General features: G+C 45.6%; 2 protein-coding genes across 3 annotated transcripts; one reads left to right on the top strand and one right to left on the bottom strand.

Moving 5' to 3' along the window:
* Nucleotides 1–659: 659 nt before the first annotated feature.
* gpr139 (G protein-coupled receptor 139) lies at nucleotides 660–10,675 on the bottom strand. 2 transcript variants are annotated; one of them, XM_053444105.1, is made up of 3 exons: nucleotides 10,519–10,675; nucleotides 6,581–6,583; nucleotides 660–1,648 (listed from the first exon to the last, which is right to left on the bottom strand). In XM_053444105.1, the coding sequence occupies exons 1-3, from the start codon at nucleotides 10,664–10,666 to the stop codon at nucleotides 660–662; spliced, it is 1,140 nt and encodes a 379-aa protein (XP_053300080.1). In that variant the 5' UTR covers nucleotides 10,667–10,675. The 2 variants fall into 2 exon arrangements, with proteins under 2 accessions (XP_053300080.1, XP_053300079.1); XM_053444104.1 differs by lacking the exon at nucleotides 6,581–6,583 and having other exon boundaries at nucleotides 10,519–10,666.
* Nucleotides 10,676–17,517: 6,842 nt separating this feature from the next.
* Nucleotides 17,518–22,066, top strand: proza (protein Z, vitamin K-dependent plasma glycoprotein a). The gene is made up of 9 exons (XM_053443231.1): nucleotides 17,518–17,649; nucleotides 18,508–18,631; nucleotides 19,160–19,320; nucleotides 19,471–19,495; nucleotides 19,584–19,697; nucleotides 19,799–19,933; nucleotides 20,017–20,132; nucleotides 20,219–20,336; nucleotides 21,055–22,066. Exons 2-9 carry the CDS (start codon nucleotides 18,553–18,555, stop codon nucleotides 21,588–21,590), a joined length of 1,284 nt encoding a protein of 427 aa, XP_053299206.1. The 5' UTR covers nucleotides 17,518–17,649; nucleotides 18,508–18,552; the 3' UTR covers nucleotides 21,591–22,066.

Here is a 22,066-nt window from a genome sequence, read left to right as displayed (position 1 = left end):
GTCTTAACGAGGCGCAACTGGACAAATTGTCTGTGGCTTCTCCTGAGTGAATCACCCCTTGAGGTGCAATGCGGTCGTGCCCGCACTCTGACCGGATCGCTGCTCTGCCGAGATGACTCCCAACGCAGCAAAGACGCAGCTGCTGGAAGCGCGTCACCGTCACCAGTGCACAACAGAGAGTGTCCATAAAGAGAACCAGTGTCACCAGCCATTTGATACGTCACCAAGGATTCTATCCAGTTGTCAGTTTATACTCAAGCGCTGATACAAACAGTGTCTCATAAAAGTCATTGGTGGATGGCGGGGATATCCCTCAACCAGTCACTCACTCAAGCTGAAGTCAGTCACTTACTATAGCTTTATTTTTTTTTTTGCACGGAGGAAACAGCAAACATCATCTGATGCCGGCTGCTGCTTTGTGAATAGTTAATTGAACATGACAGGCCTGCCGAGCACACATCGGCTGTTTGCTCTTCCATCTCGCGAGACTATCACTTTGTTATTCCTCGAAGCTAGCTAAACCGTTACCTCTGTGCTCTCCAGGCGTGTTGACATTTACAGATCTCAAAAAGTCGGACTAAACTAGTCGCAATAGAGACAAATCCCAAAATACGTTTCCCCAGGACTAACGGTGGGGGCAGTTGCCGGTGGCTGAAGACTCACGAGGAAATGCAGATGGGCTTCCCGTTTTTGTCATACTGGTACACAAACATCTTGATGCAGTGGGAGTTGGCTGGTGAGATCCAGGGACTGCTTGTGATGGAGAAGTTGTGGCTGGCGTAGAACGGCGGCGGCTGCTTGCGGCAGTGGACCAGCGCTCGCAGCACGTTGGCTGCCATGCCCCGGAAACGCTTGCTGATGAAGCAGTAGAGGAAAAAGTTGACACCGGTGTTGAGCAAGGCGAGCATGTTCGCCAGATCGGTGAGCATGTGGAGCAGTCGGCCGGCACCTGGTGAGGCTGGAGGGGGGGAGTAGAAGTGGTAGAGGATCATGAGGGTGCGCGGTGCCCACAACACCGCGAAAATGGAGGTGATGGCGAGGAGGATGGCGGTGGTCTTGCCGGTAGAGTAGCCGCGGAGGCGGAAACAGCTGCGTCTTTTGCGTAGCTTACGCACGATGACAGCGTTAAGGGAGAAGAAGACGGTGCAGGGAAGGAGGTAGACGGTGGCACAGTGAGCCCACACCAGGACGTGCTGGGCCACGGTTCTCCTGTTGCTCTCTCCTCCTCCTCCTACACCACCACTGTCCATTCCTGGCAAGCTGTGCCATAGCTCAGGCCACCAGTAATAAGGAGCTGCAGACAACAAGCACCCAATATACACGGCGAAGATCACCCTCCGTGTGCGGGCTGGGTAGGAGACCGTGTGGTAGCGCAGCGGGTGGCAAACAGCGATGTAGCGGTCGACAGTCAGGGGCACGGTGATCCAGATGGAGGTGTGAATGGAGGAGAACTCCAGGACCTGCACGGCCTTGTTTAACGATGGCGGCAGCGGCGTGGCCAAGATAAAATCCTCCAGTATGAAATCGACAAAGACAATCAGGAGCAGGACTAGGATGTCAGCAGCCGCCAGAGCCAGGAGATAGTTGTAGGAGGACTTCTGACGACGCAGCACCAGCTGGGACAGGATGACCACAGTCAGGATGTTAGCTGGGGGGGGGGGGGGGGTGAAGAAGGAAGCGGTGAAGATGATTGAGTAGGCAGACGGAGGAAAGAGGGAAATGATGGAAAGAAGAAAATAAATGATGAGATTGGAAAAGTAATGGGCACAGGTTGGGGAAGGGAAATAAACAGAGAAATTGAGTGTTAGTGTACAGATCATTTAAAAGGAGCAAAATTCATCCAGCCTGCAACGAACCAGACGGCCAAAGACACACAGGTGGACCAGAGTGACTCAGTGGACAAAAGAACAAACATATAAATGAAAGGTTAAAGGTTTGGATGTGTGTTTGATTTGATTTTCAGCACCGTGGCCACTTACCATAGAACAAACAATGCCCCAAATCCTCACTTCCAGCCCACAATATGCAAAAAGGTTAAAATGCTTTATCATCCTTATAGCCATTATGTACCATCCTTCTGCAGCTCCCCGGCCCACTCATCCTCCCCCTTTTTTATTCCTCCTTTTCTTTTTCCCCTTCATCTACACGTGCTGGGTAATTCCAGCAGCACCTGCCTCTGCCTTTGGCCACCTTGTTATCTCAGGAGGGCAACGTGCAGCATCACAGCCGTGGCAGTCTGCTGAGCTCACCAATGCTTCTCACCCCGCCGCTGGCAATTTAGTTCCCTAAAAGAAAGCACAAGGAAGCCCCATCTCCCCATGCATCTTTTGAAATGTTTGGATCCATCCTCCCGACACGTACTGTCATACTTCCTCTCCCATGCTGCTAAATCAAATGTTTCCCTCCCAACCTCGTGTCTGTTTATTCTCGCTCACTTTCTCAGACAGAGCGGGTAAAATGGCCGGAAGGGAACCAGCATTCTCTTATTTTATTTGTTTTTGCCGACCTGGACGCAGACCCGGATGTGATTTGACCAAATCATGACTTCTGTGTGTGTACATGAGTCAGGAGGAGCACGGCTCTCTCCCTCTCACATGGAACTGCTGCTCTGCAATTGAATTGAATCAAGGTCATCACAAGCTTTTCTTTCTTTCGTGTCCTTTTCTCTTCCCTGTTTCCCACTGTGACCACAGGTGCATATTATTCCCGGGTTACTCCCGTCACCTTGAGTTTGCAGGTTGGTGTGAGGTGATTACGTTTAAGGATTTTCCCGAACCTAGAGGAGAGCATCCGCTGGCTTTGTTCACACTGTTACTGGGATATGAAAAACTCAAGAAATGTTTTTAAATCATTTCAATGCAATTAAACTAGTGCTCTCCGGGAAAGAAAATGCAAAATGTTCATAAATATTAAGGCTGATGTCAAATGTACCTTACACCTTTCACCTGGTCATAACTTCTGTCTGATTTGGTGCCATGAGTGAACGGAATTCTGGATTTTTCTGGCTAACAATTAGTTTTTTGAAACCATTATTCCACACTAACGGTCTGTTGATGGCCCTCGGGCCAGTTGTGGTTAAACAAATGGGTAAATGCTGGTTTTGATAAATGGGAAGAAGCCACATCATTTATTTGAATAAGGCCATTATGTCGGCACCATGGGGGTGCAAACACTTTGGATTTCTACTTTTCATCTCACAATGATCATGATAATAGGAAATTATTGTTTTACAGAATTGTAAAATCATATAAAAATATGTTAAACGCCTGAAGCAACATGCTGCAGCTCTTGGCATTTTAAGGCTATTTCTGCAAGTTGCAATGACGTGTTCACACATACCGATCCCAAGGTCAAGACTGATTCAGTTCGTGTGTCAGGTTGTGCCATGTGGCTTTATTTTGAGGAAATGAATACTTTTCTAATCCAAAGATTTCTGATTCATGCTGCAATTCACTGATCTCAACTAACAATCAAAGACACACATCTCTCTTTTGCTAACCAGCCTTGTTTGGTGCAGCTCGCTGGTGCAGCATGAATCGGTTCCCTTCAGATAAAGATTCCTCTGACATCTGACATGCACTTAGCAGCTGTAACTATCCATATAGCATGTCTGTGTGTGTGTGTGTGTGTGTCTCTGTGGTCCTGTACCCCTGCAGTAATAGATCTGGGATTGGATTAAGTATGGCAGCTCCGAGTCTGGTACATCACACTTCACAGTCTCAGCCACTATCAGCTGATTACAAATTACAACACCGGCCCCAGATAATGACTAAAGATGTCCTTGCCAGACTGGAGGATGTGCAGCAGAACACACAGAGCCACATTAACACATGCACGTGCAGACACACACACACACAAACATGCAGATGATTAGGGAGGCACCAATTCATTAACGTATGCTCTATCAATAACCATAAATGAGATGTCAAAGCAATTTACAAGACCCAAAAAGCCAATATATGTGTAGGTGGTGGGGGCTGCTGGATTGCTGCACACTCCTCCGCCGTCCCCTCTGCCTGCACACCCCACTATCCTGGAACAGACAAGTTAAATTGCTTTCTTGTTGAATCTTGGCGGAGTGTAGGATTGATTTCTTGGTTTCAGCTCCTTTCTTTCACTTTCTGTCTGTTTTTGCTCTTTTCCATTTGTCAGTTTGGGCAAATTAATACGAAATAACTGATATGGATCATCTGGATTATAATTATAAGCGCAGTACTTGCAAATAAACAAACTATTTGAAGACATTAAGTTGGAAACTCTATATATTTGTTATTATCTGCCATTTTCAGATTTAATCTAGACAGTAATATCCGAGGTGAATAAAGGTGTAAGTTTATTAGCAAATAGGTAAGAAGAAATCATCAATTCTGTTTATCTTGTTTACATTCCCAAGGTTGCTCATCTGGTGAACTATCCATCTGTCAATACATCCATTCATCCATCCATCCATCCGTTATCTATACTTCAAATCTATACACAAACAAACTCCACTCTGCTGAACTACTCATTCCCTTTTTGAGGATATTGTTTCAGCCTATTGCTCAGTTCAACCACCTTCACCTGCAGCCTCACAGCTGGTTTAACCAATAGAAGTGATGTCATCAGTGCCTGTGTGTACGAGGAGAAGTTTCCTGCCAAGCAGCTCGAAAATCTCCTGTCGGTGATCCATCAACGATCCGATACAACAGACAACACCTTTAATGTAAGACCTCGCTTTGTCGACTGTACCTCTGCCGGTGGACTCTCTCACTTTGCCCCTCTCTCTCTCTCTCCACATTCTGCTAAACACGGCAAAGTGACACGAAATGGGAACGGTGAGGTATTGACTGTCACAGGCTGGGTATTATTCTGTTTGGGTTCCCCCCGAGAGACGGGGCCTTCAACAGACAAACAAAGGGGATCTGTGGCGAGCTTGACATTTCCATTTAGCTCTTGCCAGCTTGCACCGGGTCGCCCATTCATTTCAAGTGACTCCTGCTCTTTGCGTTGTCTTTGGGGCCGAGGGGGTGCCGGAGGGGAGGGGGTCGCATGGAGCTGCTCGGCATTCTGCAGGTGTACAGGCACATGCTGGGCTCGTCTCAGTAGGGGCGGACGAGTTGCGAGGGATGAATGAGCAGAGAAGACACATGAACAGGACACACACACACGTCCATGTGTGCATACAGAGAGATCGGCATCGCACGCCTGGACCCAGACGTTCAGAGACACATGTCCCCATATTTCCCTTTTTTCTCTTTGCACGGAAAAATAAGTCTTGTGCATTTATCTGTCTTTCCGTCCGCATGTGTGACCCCTGTATGTCTGTTTGTGCCGGAGTGCTTTCGTGTCTCCAGCCCCCCCCCCCACACCCATTCATTTAACGAGGGACAGGGCCATTGACGTTGTTTAGCGGGAAAAGACAAGGCAAAGCGAACTCCCTGAGGTGTGTAATGAGGGTGACTCATCCCGCCACTGAAGGGACATGTTCAGAAGGGCTGTCGACAAACGACACTGGCTGGTTAACCCCTCCCAAGCGGTGGTAAAACACAAGCCGCTGCCACCTCCCCACACACTGTAAGGTTTCATCATGGGCATTACATACAGAATATTGTACCTAATAGCCAAAGAGAAATGAAAGCAAGCAGTGTTTGGTTTTTTTCTTTTTGTCATTTGAAGGAAATTGAGGTTTGGCTTTGAAGGCTTATCGGGAGGCTAATAAGATGAGAGGTGAACAGAAGAGGGGGGGTGAGGAAATAGATTGACAGAGGAGGAAAGAGTGGTCCGAGGAAGGTCACAGAGAGTTAAAAAGAGAGAGAGTGAGAGCAGGAGATATAGAGAGGGAATGGAAGGGAAGATTAAATGGAAAGACAGAGAGGGAGGTATGGAGGAGAGGAGAGGGCGGGGAGGAGGTGGGAGGATAGGAAAAGAGAAGGGGGGGAGAGGGGTGATATCAAAGCTTGCTTCAAAGGTCACTGGCACTTTGTTCCTGATGACAACCATTTCCCTTTTGTTTTCTCGAAGTGTCAGAGCGGATATGAAACAGGGCGAGTCCTTAATTCGGCCGAACAAAAACCAGAGTCACGTCCCCTCGACCAAAAAGAAACATACTGTGAAGATTAGAAATATTTTTTTTTCCCAACCTGCTTTCAGAATAAACAGTTAAGCCATGATTTTGTCGTTGAGCAAAATCACTTAATGTTTTCATCCCTTTTAACTTACACTGAAGTGTGAAAGACTTGATTTGATTCCATCAAAAAACAACAACACAATTAAGCTTAATTAGAGATGTGAGAATGAATGTGGACGATAAGGAGAAGCTCATAAATAAGAAAAAATAGCGAGAGAAAGAATGAGAAGAAGAGAGAAAACAATATGAATGGTGACAGATGATTTAATTTTAATGGGCATATTAAGAGAAAGAGGCCCTGGTTGCTGCTAATGATATTGATGCTCTGCTGCCTGCCGCCTCTCCAGCCAATCAATGTAGACTCAGGCAACAGCGAGTCAAAGTTTGGAGATGACTGGTTTTAACTGCATCAGGGCTAAGGCTACATCTATAGTGATACATTTTTATTTGAAAACAGCTTTTTCAACCTCAAACCCTCTCTAACCACACCAGAGTTTTAATCCCTGTATACATATATAGAATCAGAATCAGAATCAGAATTGAGTTGTATAAATTTATACAACTCAAAATCAATTATTCATCTTCCATCGAATTCGGATCTGCACCAAAATCTCAAAGGTTCTCTCCCCTGACCCAAACCACATCCTTCCACCAAGTTGTGTGGTAAACTGTTCCATAAGAGAAAACATAACCTCCTTCCTTTACGGTTCCATCTTTGAAAAAAACTAAAAACGTGAGAGGTAGATCTATAAGAGAGACAAGGAGAAACGAAGAGGAGGAAAAACAAAGATCAGATCTCAGCACTGCAGTCTCCCTCAGATTGATTTATGACCGTTACATACAGGGATCTAGGTTCTCAACAGCAGGGATAGCATCTTGTTGTCAGCTCTGTCACTGCATCAACAACGTCTCTAATTTATTGCCTCAAACAACACCTCCCTCCTTCCTGGCCTCCTCTGTCCTCCCGTGGCCTCTCAGGCTTGTCACCGCCATGAAAATCCGATGTCGTCTTTCCCCCCCTCGTCCCCCCATTTCCCCAAACTGGAGACAAACCAGATCGCGAAAAAAATCTCCACTTCCCTCCGTTTGATTTATTAGATGCTCTCTGTTTTTTCTCCACTCTGTCCATGCTTCAACACAAACCTTCCTCCTACCTATCTCCCCAGTTCTACCGCCCGAACTTAACCTACACTTTTAGAGTGATAGCATCTATTAGCAGGCCTCCATCCCACCACAGGTGCCATTCTACTGGTGCAGGTGGACAGATCAATGGTCCAAACTGAAAATCAATGGGGCCCATCTCTTGATTAAGTAGGGCTGACACACTGGCCAACACGGGCCAATACTGTGACACGTAGCAGGGGGTTGTTAGCGCCGAGCATCCCGGACCCCTTTTCCCTTGGGTGGGTGGATAAGTGGAAGTGGGAGGAGATGTTTTTCCAATTCGCATGTGCGCCGGCCGCACCGCTGACTGTTGACTAAACCACACAAACCGAGCGCACCAACAAATTGTGCAGTGAGAGAACACACATGTTGGGGGGAATAAGTGGAGGAGGGCTGCTCTGAAAGCCTCGCAGCATGCAAATGAAAACACAAGCACACAAACACTTGCTGTCAGGCTCAACACCTAATGTGATACAAGAACACCTGAACCAGTTTCATTGGGGTAAAAGCTCTGAAGAAACAGATAAAAACAATGACATATACTGTTTTTTCAACAGAGTCCAACAAGTTACACGACCAAACACGTCGTTTGTTTCAGCCCACTGAACGAGACAGATGTTTTCTGATCTGACGCAACCTATCAACATCATTTGATCCCACTTCAGACTCCAACGTGGTCAAGGTGTAGTTGAAATAGGAGAAATATGCAACATTTAAAGTCTGTGAAAATCTCCCTCAATTGAATGTAAACAAATCAAGGTCTTGTTTTCTTGTGGGAGAGTCCGACTGTTTCCAAGGTCGAAAACAAACTTCCGTAGTGCTCACAGTGTTTGATTTGAATCATTGAAAGTCATGAGACACATACCCGACTGTCAGGTTTCATGTTAGCCACCATAAAAACATGTCATTTTTGTAATTTCATCCCCCATATGTTCCTATTCAAGTGTAAATAACAATTTTTTTATCAAAAACCTAATTAGCTCACAACATATTTAATATAACATTTTTGAAAAGGACTCGAAAGTGTTCGTCCCTAGCTATTCAGTCGACTTTCAATGGGCTTGCTCCCTCGAATACACATTAATGCTGAACGCACCTAACAGATTATTACAAAGCAACTGCGTTTATGCCATAATTACTTTTTCATGTGCGTTTCATAGAAATGTAGATGCACCGAGCGGAGAGATGTCGATGCACTTGGCTCTGATAGTCAGAGCGGCTTCTCTTGCACGTCTCGCAGAGAATCACTCATCCGCTGATGGAACAGTTTGCAGTTTAAATGCTTGAAGACAAACTGTACGTTACAAAGAGCGGGCTTCTCTCGTGCAATCCTGGCGTGTTCGAGGCCGAGGCACCGGGCCCACTTCTTCATTGTGCTGCTTGCTATGCCAGCACACGTCTGTTCTGTCTCGATCAGTGTGGAGCGAGTGGAGGGAGAGGCAAAGAGAGAGAGAGAGCGAGAGAGAGAGAGAGAAAGAGCGATTAATTAAAAATGTGACAATTCGTCTCGGCTGCGGCGTCTGTAGCTCCCCCACTCAGGGCTCGGAGGTGCTACTTCACTGGCTCTGCTGTTATTAATCTCTCCCTCCCTCTCTTCACTCTGCTCCTCTTCCTCCTCTTCCTCTGGCTGTCCTTCCCCACTCTTCGCTCTCCACCTGTTCGTCCCCTTTTGTGCACAGCTTCAGGTTTATCATTTCTCGAGGTCACACAGTAATCTCTTCCACCACTCGACTTGCATAATCCATTCGCCCATCATCTCGCTTCTCACCCTCAGATATGTGTTCTCGATGCTTGAAGTGACTCCCACCACCCCCACCTCTCTCTCTCTCACTCTCTCTCTCTTTGTCTGTCCATCTGCAGCCTCAGAGGTCAAAGCCTGTGGGAACATGTGCAGCCCTGTTGCTGTTAACTGATAAAACAGTGGCTGCTGATCAAGGCAACAGCCTCCGATCCATCAGGAGTGTTAAATATGTGTGGGTCTGTAGGTCACACTGCTACTACTCACACACGCCGCCCTCATGAAATATTCATGGTTCAGCTTGGGAGGAACGAGCTGTGCCACAATGATCGAATGAGTCGAAACTTGCTGCTGCAAAATATCAGCCGGCTGCACTCGACTCTGCCATTAATACAGACCACTATTGTATTACACACGCTAATTGTTGGCCTGTGATTAAACAAACGGCCTCCAACGTGTTTGTTTAGAGGCAGCGGAATCAAATTGCTCCCCGGGGGGAACTTCTAATGACAGCAGGGGGAGCTGCTCGTGCAAGACTTGACGTCCATGCGGGAGAAATAAATGGGGCTGAGAATTGATCAGGAGGAGAGACTCTCACTTTTACGGAGACAGCAAATCTTGTGGAGCAACTGCAGTCTTGGCATGCGAGCGCTCTTCCCTTTGCAACGCCGATTTGTTTTCAACCAGAACAGCTTCGGGTGTTGAAGGCTACTCAGGGCTGAATGAGATGTTTCCCTCGGTGCAGCGGCAGTGACAGCACAATGAAGAGCAATGTGCTGCCGCTGAATATCTTGTTAAACTTGAAAAGCTCTCAATAAATCGCACAGTGAAATCTCTGCACTTTTCCATTTCATGTGATCTCCAGGTTTTCTCTCTCTTTTTTTCTTTTCTGTCACTGCACACACACACACACACACTCTGCTCCCCCGTGTGAGACTAGGGCAGCGCTGACAGATCACACAGGGAGATGGAGGCTCTGACAGTGACAAACCAATCAGTGGTGGAGACACAACACGGGCGCGTCACTCACTCAGGTCATCTCAAGGGTCCTTGTAACACACCTGAGGTCAAACCCGAGTCATTCCACACATGATCATCAACTCCAGGTCAACACAAAAGACACACACTCAACCACGAGTCCACAATCAGACTTTAATGATGCTCTGCACACACTGTTGCCGTGTTACCTCTTTAATTTAGCGGTGCAACAAAGGGACGGCCATATGCACAAACAAGAAGATACAAAGAACAAGTGCATGCAAAGGTGATTGCCACAAGGTCAGAACGACCAATCAACAGCGTGTGAGCGGAGTGGGGCACTGAGGAGCAGATGTGGAAGACATGCACGCTCCCCAACCTGCAGACAAGTGCACGACAAATCAAGATGCAAAGCGGGACGTGCATCACACAGATCCGGCTCTGGTCAAAAGCAAATTAACACTGAATGAGACGTGCACGTGAATCGGACACACATGCACACACGCATACACACATTAAGGACATCTCTTACCCGGTAGGCCCAGACAGAGCAGCACACTGTAGTAGATAACAGGCAGCGGTCCGAGAGGGCATCCCCGGGCCACCTCGGAGGGGGGCTGCCCCGGGCTCCAGGTGCTCCCATTTGGGGGAAAAACAGGGAAGATGTGGCTGTGCTCCATGGTCTCTTCCTCGTCCTCTTCCTCAGCTGAGCTCTGTGTCAAGAAGCCTGGTCGCCGGTTCGGGAGAGAGGGTGCTCTGTCCTTGGCTGCCAATCAGCATGAGTGTGTGTAAGGGTTTGTTTGCGCGAGACGGCAAGGTTGAGTGTCTGAGGAGGAGGAAGGAATGGGAAGAGATGGAGGAGAGAGTGTGTGTGATGGGGAGAGGGAGACAGCAGACGGGGAGATGTGAGAGATGATATGTGTTAGTGGGTGACGAAGAGGAGAGAGGAGGCGAGAGCAGAGGAGCGGGGAGGTGAGTGTGAAGGTAGAAGTGGAGAGGGGAGGATGCAGCCGGAGTGTGTGAGCGAAGGGGGAATGAGAGCGAGTCGAGAGCGCAGCAGGGGAAGGAGGAGAGAGAGGAGGAGAGAGAGAGGGAGGGAGGGAGGGAGGGAGGGAGAGGAGGGAGGTAGATGGTGAAGAAGGGCACTGCAATGAGCAGAAAGTGAGGGAGGCTGAGGGGTAACGTGTTCCCGACTGTGAACACAGGAAGACAATAAAACTGAAGAGGAGCCAGATGTGACAGATGAGAAAAGATAAATGGAGGTTGAAGCTGACTGTAATAAAAAAAAAAACAAGGACATTGTGTTTGCCCTTGTCATTTCGTTTACATCTGTCAACGTGTCTCTTTTATTTCTTTATTCACTAACCTGGTTGACTTTCACCATTTGTCCCCAGCTACACGTGCACACGCTTCCGAACATGTGTCCACAAGCTGCTTTGCTTCATGGAGACATTAACACGAACCTAACATGCGTTGCAAGTGCATGTGACCGCGCACGTGTGTAGGTGTGTGTGTGTGTGGGTGGGAGTGGGGGCTGCATGGCTCTCAATCTCATTTGCTAGGCAGTGCGAACTATGTGAACCTCCAGCTAAGACGTGTTAATGAGCACAGGGCTGACGGTGGGAAGAACAATTTTTTTCCTTTTTTTTAAGACACACACTGGTTTTGTCTGGTTTTCACTCGCTTTGATGATAACAACACTGAAATATTTTCCTAATAAACTTCATCTGTCCACTTTACAATCTGTTGTTTAGGCAAAAAAAAATGTCTTCCTGAGTTGAAGAATCATCTAGATTCTAGAGCATAATAACAAGCAATGAGCCGAGTCGATATTCTAATGTTTTTCTTAGGAGTTTGATGAATACAATATTTAAGTACAGTTATGGGACCAATTTACACATCTGCTCTTGAAAGTAGTGTCTTGTGTTAAATGATTTAGCAGGTAAAATGATATCTTGAATAATATGAGAAGGAGAACAACAGCAACAAACTTTAGGAAACAAATATTTGATATTGTGTCTGCCAAGGAGGTGGTTTTTCACCCATGTCCATTTATATGTTTGTTTATAAGCAGATTGAAACTTGATGGGTGTTACAACAAATAGCAACAACCTCTCGCTGACAAATATTTGATATTTCTCTTTGATTTTCCCTCTACTATACCAACTAGAAAAGCTACTGTATATTAGTTTTGAGATATTTCACATCACATTTCAGCCATAATATCTCACGTCATACGTTTACTCCACAGGGAAAATACATCGAACTGAAGCTAAAGCTATTGTGTGGATTAACATTAACAAGAACATTAATAAAAGTTTGTTCAAATGAGCTTGTCTACCAGCTACCGCACAAATATAATACCAACCACACCAAACCATTAAAATATTGCAATATTAATATAATTCATGATAACAAACGCCCCAACAGGAACCATTTGTGCTTTCATTTAAATCCTGGCCTGTGCACACTCACTGAAGCATGACAGGACTTTTATATGATGTCTTTAAAGGAGCTCACTTCATTTCCAACCTTTTCTTCTCTACTATTGAGAAATCATATATTATTCTGAAAAATAAACTTTCAAGCCACAGGGAATTATGGTGTGTTTTTTTTTACAATATATAGTGTGTATGGTTGGTATTACTCCTCATTATTCTCACTGTGAGTGGTTTATTGAGTACTTTGGGCCTTTTATGGGTTTTCTGTATGTGGGGAGCAGACACCAGAGCCGCTCTGGCATGAGCACGGTGAAACATCGGGTCCATTTAGAGAGCTGTCATCTCTCTTTTGAGGCCAGGGCCACCACTCCACAGGTCCGAGCTGTCTGAGTGACATATCCCCTAAAAGGAAGAGCATGTGCCTGCGACAGTAGCCTGAGGGAGGACGAGTTTAAAGGGTCATGAAGAAGGAAGGAAAGACAGAGGTTTCTGTTGGAAGAATGGACCTCATGAGTCAACGAGCATGTGGAGAGGCAAGGGATCAAATAGAAAAAACCTGCTTGGAGCCTCAGGTATAGCATCTCTGGCCTCCTCTACTCATCAGATGGACGGCACTGTAGGAAAATAGGAATTCATCACGAGACAGTCCAATAATGGCTGATCTTTTGCTGCACTGGAGTCAGTTGGATGAGTGAAGGAAAGGTGTGAAGGAGCGGGGGTAAGCAAGAGGAGTGCAAAGGAGCAATCACGCGCTCTTAATTCTTTCCCCCTACATGTGAACCAATGAGCTGCGGGGGACTCAGGACGGGGAGCGCCACGATTAAGTGTTAAATAAAATATGGCCTGCTGACGTGAATTGATAATGGAGAAATGTGGGACAGAGGAAGGTGATTCTTCAAGAGTAGAGCGTGTAGCTGTGAAAGACCCCCACAGGGGCAGTGCCTGGCTGCTCGGCAGTACTTAATACAACATCATCATTGGTCCTTGTCACACAAACTCAATTACACGTAATCTTCTGGCGCTTTGATGTAAGTGTGATTGTGTTGTGTGTGGGTTGCTGTGTGCAATTGGATTCGATATACAGATACCGTGTGCGTGTGTGTGTGTGAGATAGTATATCTGATGTGTAATTATAAAGTGTTGTTGCTCTTCAGCCCCAAACCAGGGCAGGTTATTGTTTTCATGTATCGTGGCCATACTTCCACTAGACCTGCATATGTGTGTGTGAGGTCAGGTTATGGTTATGCAGGATATTAGTGTGTGTGTGTATGTGTCACAGAGAAACACGTTCTGTGTGCATGTGTGTTATTAATTCATTTCATCATCATTACACACATTGTCAGGGGAGCTCGCACTGCCGCTCCTCACCGATCTGAACGATCACATGCACAAATGTGCAAAACCCAAACACGTGCTTTGACGTTATTGATTCAAAAGCCACTGCAAATGTGAACCATGTTGACGTTTATGGTTTGTTACCGAGCAGGATAAGACTCGCCTGTGTGGCGCTGACATGTTTTCATCTCACACTTAATTGTGTGCGACCATTGAATATAACAACTACTGGAAGTAACACTATAAAATGACAACAAGGGGAACAAGACAAAGGGCCTGCGAGGTCAGAGCTTATTCGTATTAACTACTGTCTAATCAAAAGTGTTCACTCACCTTTGAGAGGGGTGGGGCGTCACTGTCTCCAGGAAGACATTCATAATAATGTACAATACACATGAAGCTGCTTTCAGACATCCACTGAACTCCACAGAACCTCTGATCTCCGGCCAGCACGATTGGAAAAAAGTCAGCAAAAGGTCTAGAGGAGCAGATGTGAGAACATTACATTACATCACATTTCATTTAGCGGATGATTTTATCCAAAGCGACTTAGAAAGGTACGTTCAACCATGAGGGTCCAAACCCCAAACAACAAGAATCAAGTATAAATTGATTCAAACTGCAAAGAGATACATGTAAGTGCAACTATCTATTAAGATAACACAGCAGGAGATCATCCAGCAGGATCCCCCCCGAGTGAGTGGATGTGTTGAACACATTTCTAACATGTGACAGACACAAAAACTAAAAACAAAACAAAAAGAAAGCCAATATCTGCGTGCTGCACCCACCCCCCTCCCCCCTCACCTGAATGCTCTTACTTGATTTCTGTGTTGTTGTGAACACGTCTGAGCAGAGAATCTCCCGCTGCGTTGTTCATGTGTGAAAGGGACGGCCTCTGGAGTTCACGTCTTAAAAGAGCAATGCATTTTTTTTAGACCCACTTGTTAAGTTTAGGTTTTTGGTCAGTCTTGAGTCGAGGCTTTCATCGTGTGAAAGTTGGCATCGTTTGGTCAAAACAGGTTTGGAAAAATGCAGGAAATCATCAAGTAAAAGAATGAATGGGTTGAAGAAATGGTTGGACATGCAACATTTCCATTGATTTCACAGAGAAAGTTTCATGGATCAAGATGAAACCAAACCAGGCACGTTTAGGGGACTGATACCTATGAGTGTGTGCAATTTGGTGCAGATGCAGATAGAAATCTGGTTTCACAAGGGGACTGTTGGACTCTGGTGGAGGTGTGTGCTGTGTCAGTGCTTTTCTACTTGTGAGATGTTTCCCTCTGGACCAAAGAAGCGGTGAACAGATGGACTGTCATCTTTAACTCACGCTGCTAACATGTCCAAAAAGTAAAGAACCAGCTGACGAAACACAAGGGAGAATAATGGAGACTCCGGCGTGCAGGGAGTCCCGGGGAATTTGTCTCAGCCGCCTGTTAAATCCATCAGAAAGTTGTCACGTATCAGGTAGCATTAATTATGGATGTCGTCTGTGATGGCTGGCCTGTTTGTTTTGTCCGCCGGGCAAAATTGGACTCTGTATTTGAAGACGAATGTGTCAGCGAGGTCACACGTGAGCGACGCGCTGCTCTCTCGTTCCTCCTCTTGTCCAAACAAGAGCCGGCGCCTGACGAATAATGAGGCGGTTGGGAAGAAACAGGAGCAACGGTGAGAGAAAGAGGGCGAGAGACAATACGACTGCAGGATGTTGAATAAAACATAACGGATGGATGGATGACTGGGGGAGCTTTCCACTGCTGCGGCTGGAAAGTCAGCATGTAAAGAACAAAATGACTTTCAAACAAACATAGAACAGTTTGAAACAAAGACTGTGTGTGACAAGACTCCACTTACGGCAATTATTCTGAAAAGAAGCCAAAACAAGACAGGAACCCTGCGACTTTTTTAATTACTGTCGGAGCCACGGTAACGATATCTCACGATATGTTAAATGACTAATTAAAACCGACCTGACTGGAAAAACTGAGAAGACTACCTCAAATGACAGAAGCCATTGTTGAGAAACAAATTTTGGAATACAGTGTGTGAGTCAGCAACAAGTTTTGATTCCCCCTCAAAACAACACATTCAGACAGGAAATTTGCAGAATCTTAGTAATTTACACATCGAGCATCTGCTGAGCAGGCCGGGGCAGGCCGTCCCTCCACTGTCCCAACACCAGGGTACTGGTGCTGGGTCTCTCTGGACTGGGCAGTCCAGCTCTTGCCCCTGTCCTGCACTGGGGACCAGCTGGTCTGAGCAGGTTTTTATAATACCTCTGTCATTAGACTTAGGAAATGGAGACTGTTAACACGGCTGCAGCTGAGACTAAAGCCCCAAGGCCCTGTCTGCAAATTACATTGTTCTCACAAACCATCCCATTGAAGAAGCCCAGTGAGGAGCGACTGTGGCTCTGGAGAGCGAAGCTTCGATGGTCTAGTTTCGGTTGCTCCTATTAGTGAGTTTGTGGACATCACTGCCAATGAAGATCATTTTCACCAGTAAACTTTGATTTAAATCTGCAACAACACTTAACACTGGCTCATAACTCCTCCTCCTCTGGTTTTCATTTCTGCTGAAGACATTCGTTTTTAAGATGTGATTCATTCCAAAAACTTCTCAGCATCTCTGCTCGCAGTTTATCTTCAGTTTCCATCTCATCTTCCGGTCCACTGTGATTTCCACTGGTCTGCTTTAGCTGATTTATGTGCAGGCCCAGTCTGGTCAGTGGCTGTTTGCTGTTGTCCAGACTGATGAGTGTTTGTTTGCAGTGAGGCTTCTGTTATCGATCACAGCAGATGGCATCAAATTGTGTTTGATCAGCGTGTAGAGGAGATCCTGAGCCGAGCATTACATTTTTTTAATCAGAAGGATTTAAAGAGGCCCAATAGCGTCCAGTAGACCATAAATTTAAAAAAAACATTAGACAAAAGTCACGCCAATACTTTTTCTTATGCAACTAATATTTTCTTTCTACCTTTACACATGGGTTAAATCTATCAATAGACTCGTGTGGCAGTTCCAACCCAAAGGTTAAGAACCACCGTAGAGAGAATGTCAGCAATAAAATCCTGAGGGTAAAATAAAATGGGCTCAAATCAAACACTACGGCTGAGCTGCCTTAAAGCTATATCCCACGATTCACCTTCATCTCTTAACTCTGTAGCTCTCATCATAACACGCACTTTCCAATTTTTGTCTATTTTCTGTTTGACTTTTATTTTTGTTATACTCTTAAGTATACAGTATTTCATACTTTTTTAGAACAAATTTCAAGTATTGATCCATATTATATATTTGATCATACATATTTTAAAGAGATACTTCAACCAAAAATGAAAATTTTTTCATTGAATTTTTTTCCCCACTTTGCTGATGGATGGGTTCACAGAAAACTTTAGGACTTTCAGGGATAAACATCGTTAATAGAGGACATTTAGGCTAAAAACATGTAAATGACGTCGTTTCCAGTTGAATTTGAACACTTCACCCATCCCTCCATTGGCATAGTGGTAGATATCGAGTGAATTTTCATTTTTGGGTGAACTATCCCTTTAATTGGTACTTCACTCTACTATCTAATATATGATCTCATCTCATTCTCGTCTTATATTATATTACTAGCATTTCTTCTTTCACATGTGTGCCGCAGACAGGGCAACGGAAACCCACTGTCCCGTGCACCGAGAGCCAGCTCTGTCCTGCAGCGCCTCCACGTGGCCCCCCGCTGTAATCGCATGGTCCGAGGCTGTAAACAGTGAGTGAGTGGGCAGGCTTGTGTGCGATCATCATCCTCCTCCGTCACTTTGGATCCACCATCATCCACAGGCCCGACCCGAGCAGGAGGCTGAGGCGCGTTCAGGGACCAGAGACGGGATCAGGCGGTAGGTAGCGAACATCACAGCTGATGTTGTTGTTGTTGTTGCTGCTGCGGCTGCTGCTGCTGTTGTTGTTGTCTTTGTCGTGACGCGCCCTCAGAAGTGTGACTGAATGTTTTCATGCGACACGGTGGAAAAACGCTGCCTCACGATCCCAGCGTGTGCAGCGGAAACTGGTCCCATCTTTTGTTTTTGTCGCAGCACACGAGCTAATGCTATCTGCAGGCTAAAGGCTCCGCACACATCAAGAGTAGCCTCACACCATAGTAGACTGTATATAAGGTTCAAAACCAGTGTTCCCACCACATCATCATCACACCAGAAACAGTGTGAGTTTACAGTAAACAAGGCCCAGGGATCTTCAGATAAATAATAATTAATTAATTAATAATAATGAATGCCAAATCATAATCGAGTTTTGTAGATGTAAATCATAGATGTAAAATGTATCTTATCATATATCAATTTGTTATCATCTCATTCTTGTGTTTCTCATCTATGAGGCTTTTTAAATGTCTTCTTTCATATCGTTGCTGTGTAAATTCAATATGTAATAGTGTGATAATAAATTATAATGATGACATATTAGACTTATCTCCAAATTAAAACGTTTTGGAATGTCCACCGTCTGGCAAAACAGACATTCTTATAAATGGCTTTCGGTAATTAACCTTTTTTAAATGATATCTCAAAACCCTGTAATGGTTCCCTTACCTATAATAATTGTATTTTTATATCCAAGAACATTCTAATCCAACGACTGACACTGAAAGACCAACGTCTTGTATGACAATCTTGTTTTGCACTTCATTGCCTTGTACAGATCACCCTGTGTGTCATATCTGTAATCTGCTTGTTTTTAAGAGCTCACATTGATCCCTGCAACACCGACCTTGCCTCAGTGTCACCATGGGCTCCTCCACCACATTTGCCGCCCTGCTGTGTCTCCTGGCGGGGGCTCTCGCTGCCATTCAGACCCCCCAGACAGGTGAGGAGCCCGATGAATCTGCAAAGCTCAAAACACAGAGGTGGTAGTCTGAGCAATAGCAAGAGGAGAGAGAGGAGTGAGGAAGTAAAGGAGGTCAAGATGTCAGCGTGACATGTCAGCCTGTTCTCTGCATGACAAAACAGGGAAACACTGAGTGGATGCTGCGTCTATATGAGATTCAGAAAGTTAGTTTTTTAGTACCAACTTTTTTTTAGTACTAACTTTAGTAGTTAGTTAGTACCAATGGAGATGCAGCAGATTTAAGTGAATTCATTTTTGGTTATTGGTTTATTTATTTTGGAGTTGTCTTAAGAGATAAATTCTGTTTATATTTACCACAGAGGCTGCAACCGGTGATTACTTCATTATAATCTTTGTAAAAAATCTGTAAATAATCATATTTGGGAAACTTTTTTAACCGAGAGAAACAAACTTAATATGCTGAATCTGTGTAGACAAACTGGTTCACAGTCTGTGTAGCTTGGTCAGCTGTGCGGGAACCAGCTGAGTCATCCCCTGTTTCTCCAGTGTTTCTGGATAAGCAGCAGGCGAGCACCGTGATCTCCCGTCAGAAGAGGAATGTCGACGGCAGTAACCCTAGCCGGTCTTCCAGCCTGGAGCAGGCTTGCATGGAGAAGGTTTGCAGCTACGAGGAGGCCAGGAAGTTCTTCCAGGACTCGTACCGCACGGTGAGATGCCGAATTTCTCACCAAGCCCTGCCTTGCTTGTTCATTATCTCCCAGTGCCCCTCCCTGTCTCATTAATGCACTGTGTACATGACAGAGAAAGCCACTGCGCAGCCTCAACTGTGCACTTATCTTGCATGTTTTCTCCTGCAGGATATCTTCTGGTCCGTCTACATTGGTAAGTGCTGTGGTAAAATGATTTTCCATTGCTGCACGGCCATAAGTGTTGCATTAGATCTTCTCAGACTCGCCGTCTTTCTGCTTAGATGGAGACCAGTGTGCAGAGAAGCCCTGCAAGAATGGAGCGCTGTGTTCGGACAGCGTGGGAGGCTACGACTGCGTCTGCAAGTCGGGTTTCACGGGGGTCCACTGTGAAAACGGTGAGGAGGAGATCCAAGTTGTGTGTGATCATCGTTGTTCATTTGCCTCTCAGCTGGTGTGTGAGTGCTGCTATCCTCCGCTCTCTGTTTCCACGGTGCAGACCAGACGCTGTGCATCCTGGAAAAGAACAAGGGCTGCACCCAGTTCTGTAAACCAGACTACACCACCTACCAGTGCTCCTGTGCCCGTGGATGGAAGCTCAGCCAAAGGGACAGGAATAAGTGTGAGCCTGCAGGTACGTCTGAGGCAGGGAGAAATAACCTAATGACGACCTAACGAGAGAGAAGTAATCATAACCGTTTTGCAATCTTCTCTCAGTCAGTTTCCCCTGTGGTAAGGTGAGCAGTCTGAGTCGTTGGGATGACAAACAGTCCAGCAACACCCGCAACAACTTTGAGGGAGTTAGCTGTACTTCCACTGAGTGTCCCTGGCAGGTAGGAGCACACAGACTCCCGCACACTGTGACACATCTCTGGCTATCCTTTATGTGTGGTTGATGTTCCTCGTGTCTTTTTTTCAGGCTCTCCTGAAGAATTCAGAGTCGGCAGGCTTCTGCAGCGGAGTCATTCTGAAGGAGAACCTGGTTTTGACCTCAGCTCAGTGTGCAAACAAGTACAGCTTCTTCCAAGTGGCCGTCGGTGAGCAGACTAAACACATTATCACAACTTCCCTACATCAAGGATAGTAAATAATAAATAGACAGCAAATACTCTGACGTCACATGAGAGTGGTTCCATTTCCAATGCAACAAAGTTGTGCAGTTGGACAAAAGACGAAATATCCGTGAAGCAACAGTTAGATCTATAATCTCCAAACACATTTTTTCAAAAAAACACTTCAAGAGTGAAGAATGAAGTGAAGAAAATGACATTTTTATATCGAGTTCCTTATTTAAATTATGTTTCACGCAGGATTTAATATTTATATTCAAACTATCTACATATCCCCAGCCCTAGAAGAATATTCAACTTTCTTCATGTGAATGTACCTTATGAAGCTAATGGTACTGATGTACTGATGTGAAACTGCATGAGAAAAACTGACATAGACAACAGTCTTAATCTAAACATATTACATTTGTGAGAACTAACAGTGACAGAAAAGCTTCAAATCTTCACATTTCTCATTTCCATCTGTACTCTCAGGCTCACTCGAACATTCTCTGGACATTTCACTATAGGGCTGGCAGGAATGTCCACAGCAACTGACTTAGACATTTGTGTTCTCACATACAGCCCACCCAGATAATTCCAGGGGCTTTTTTCTGGGGTTCAGTGTATGTCTGAAAGCAGCGTATGTGTGCCTGAGTTAGGGAAACACCATCCTGAATGTCTTCACTTCCCTTCTCTTCCTCAGGCAGAAGCAACACCAACTTTCAAGACGGAGAGCAGACACTGTACTTTGAAATAATTCACGTCCACCCGCGCTATGTGGAGGGTCGTCCGGAACATGACCTGGCTGTCATCGAGCTCCGCGACCGCATCATCTTTAAGAAGAATGTAATCGCTGCCTGTCTGCCAGAACGGGACTTCGCTGAGAACGTCCTGCTGAAAGGCGAGCTCCCCGCCGTGGTCACCGGCTGGAAAGATCCCCAACAGCTGTCTGCTTTCGAGGGCCCGCTCACCGTTAACTACTTGACGTACAACCAACTGACTCAGTGTCTGGAGAATCACGGCAACCTGATGACCAATAAAATGGGCTGTACTAGCCCTCGGGCCAATGCCGACTGCACCATGAGCTCCGGCAGCCCCTTGCTCACCCTGTATAGGGATGTGTTCTTTCTCACCGGGGTGGTGAGCCAGCCACCGGGGGCCGAGTGCGCCAAAGGCTACATCTTCCAGAAAGTGTCGCGCTACCTCGGCTGGCTGCAGCCGCTCATGGGTTCCCGTTAGATCGGGTAGTCAGGGAGTACATATAATAAAAACAGGGAATAAGGGGAGTATTTCCATGTGTGCAATTCAAGCTCAACCTTTTCATTAGTTTAAATGTTTTGTCTTGTATTAATACCATTCATAAGTTGTAAATAATATCTTACATTTACAAACATGCATATACATACACGGCATCAGTCTCAGTCGAGGTGATTGCTTTTCATTCCTCGACATGTACTTCCTCATTTTACCCACAAGGTGGCTCTCTGTTGACATAAACAGAGCAGTTCTTACTGCACGTGAACTCCAAACTGGCCAAATGCAGCAGCAAGAGATGGAGTGAATTATTCAACATGTGCTTTGTGACGCGGTCAAAGCTTTTAATAACCTTAAGTTGATGTTGTTTGTTGTGACTGCTGTTCCTGGCTGACATGCTCTATGTAACATTCCTGGTAATCACTGTTCTATGAATGTAATAAACCCACATAACCACCTCA

The sequence above is a fragment of the Pleuronectes platessa genome, chromosome 16, assembly GCF_947347685.1.
Source record: "Pleuronectes platessa chromosome 16, fPlePla1.1, whole genome shotgun sequence".
NCBI lineage: Eukaryota > Metazoa > Chordata > Actinopteri > Pleuronectiformes > Pleuronectidae > Pleuronectes > Pleuronectes platessa.
Note: the sequence above shows the minus strand (reverse complement) of the source record. Positions and strands in the feature narration are given on the sequence as shown.

What these genes read in the sequence shown, in the direction of transcription:
- proza (XM_053443231.1), top strand. Translation starts at nt 18,553, where the DNA reads ATGGGCTCCTCCACCACATTTGCCGCCCTGCTGTGTCTCCTGGCGGGG. An exon ending in GGGGGTCCACTGTGAAAACG is followed by an intron (nt 19,698 to 19,798) that starts GTGAGGAGGAGA and finishes TCCACGGTGCAG; the next exon opens with ACCAGACGCTGTGCATCCTG. An exon ending in CTTCTTCCAAGTGGCCGTCG is followed by an intron (nt 20,337 to 21,054) that starts GTGAGCAGACTA and finishes TCTCTTCCTCAG; the next exon opens with GCAGAAGCAACACCAACTTT.
- gpr139 (XM_053444105.1), bottom strand. Translation starts at nt 10,666, where the DNA reads ATGGAGCACAGCCACATCTTCCCTGTTTTTCCCCCAAATGGGAGCACC.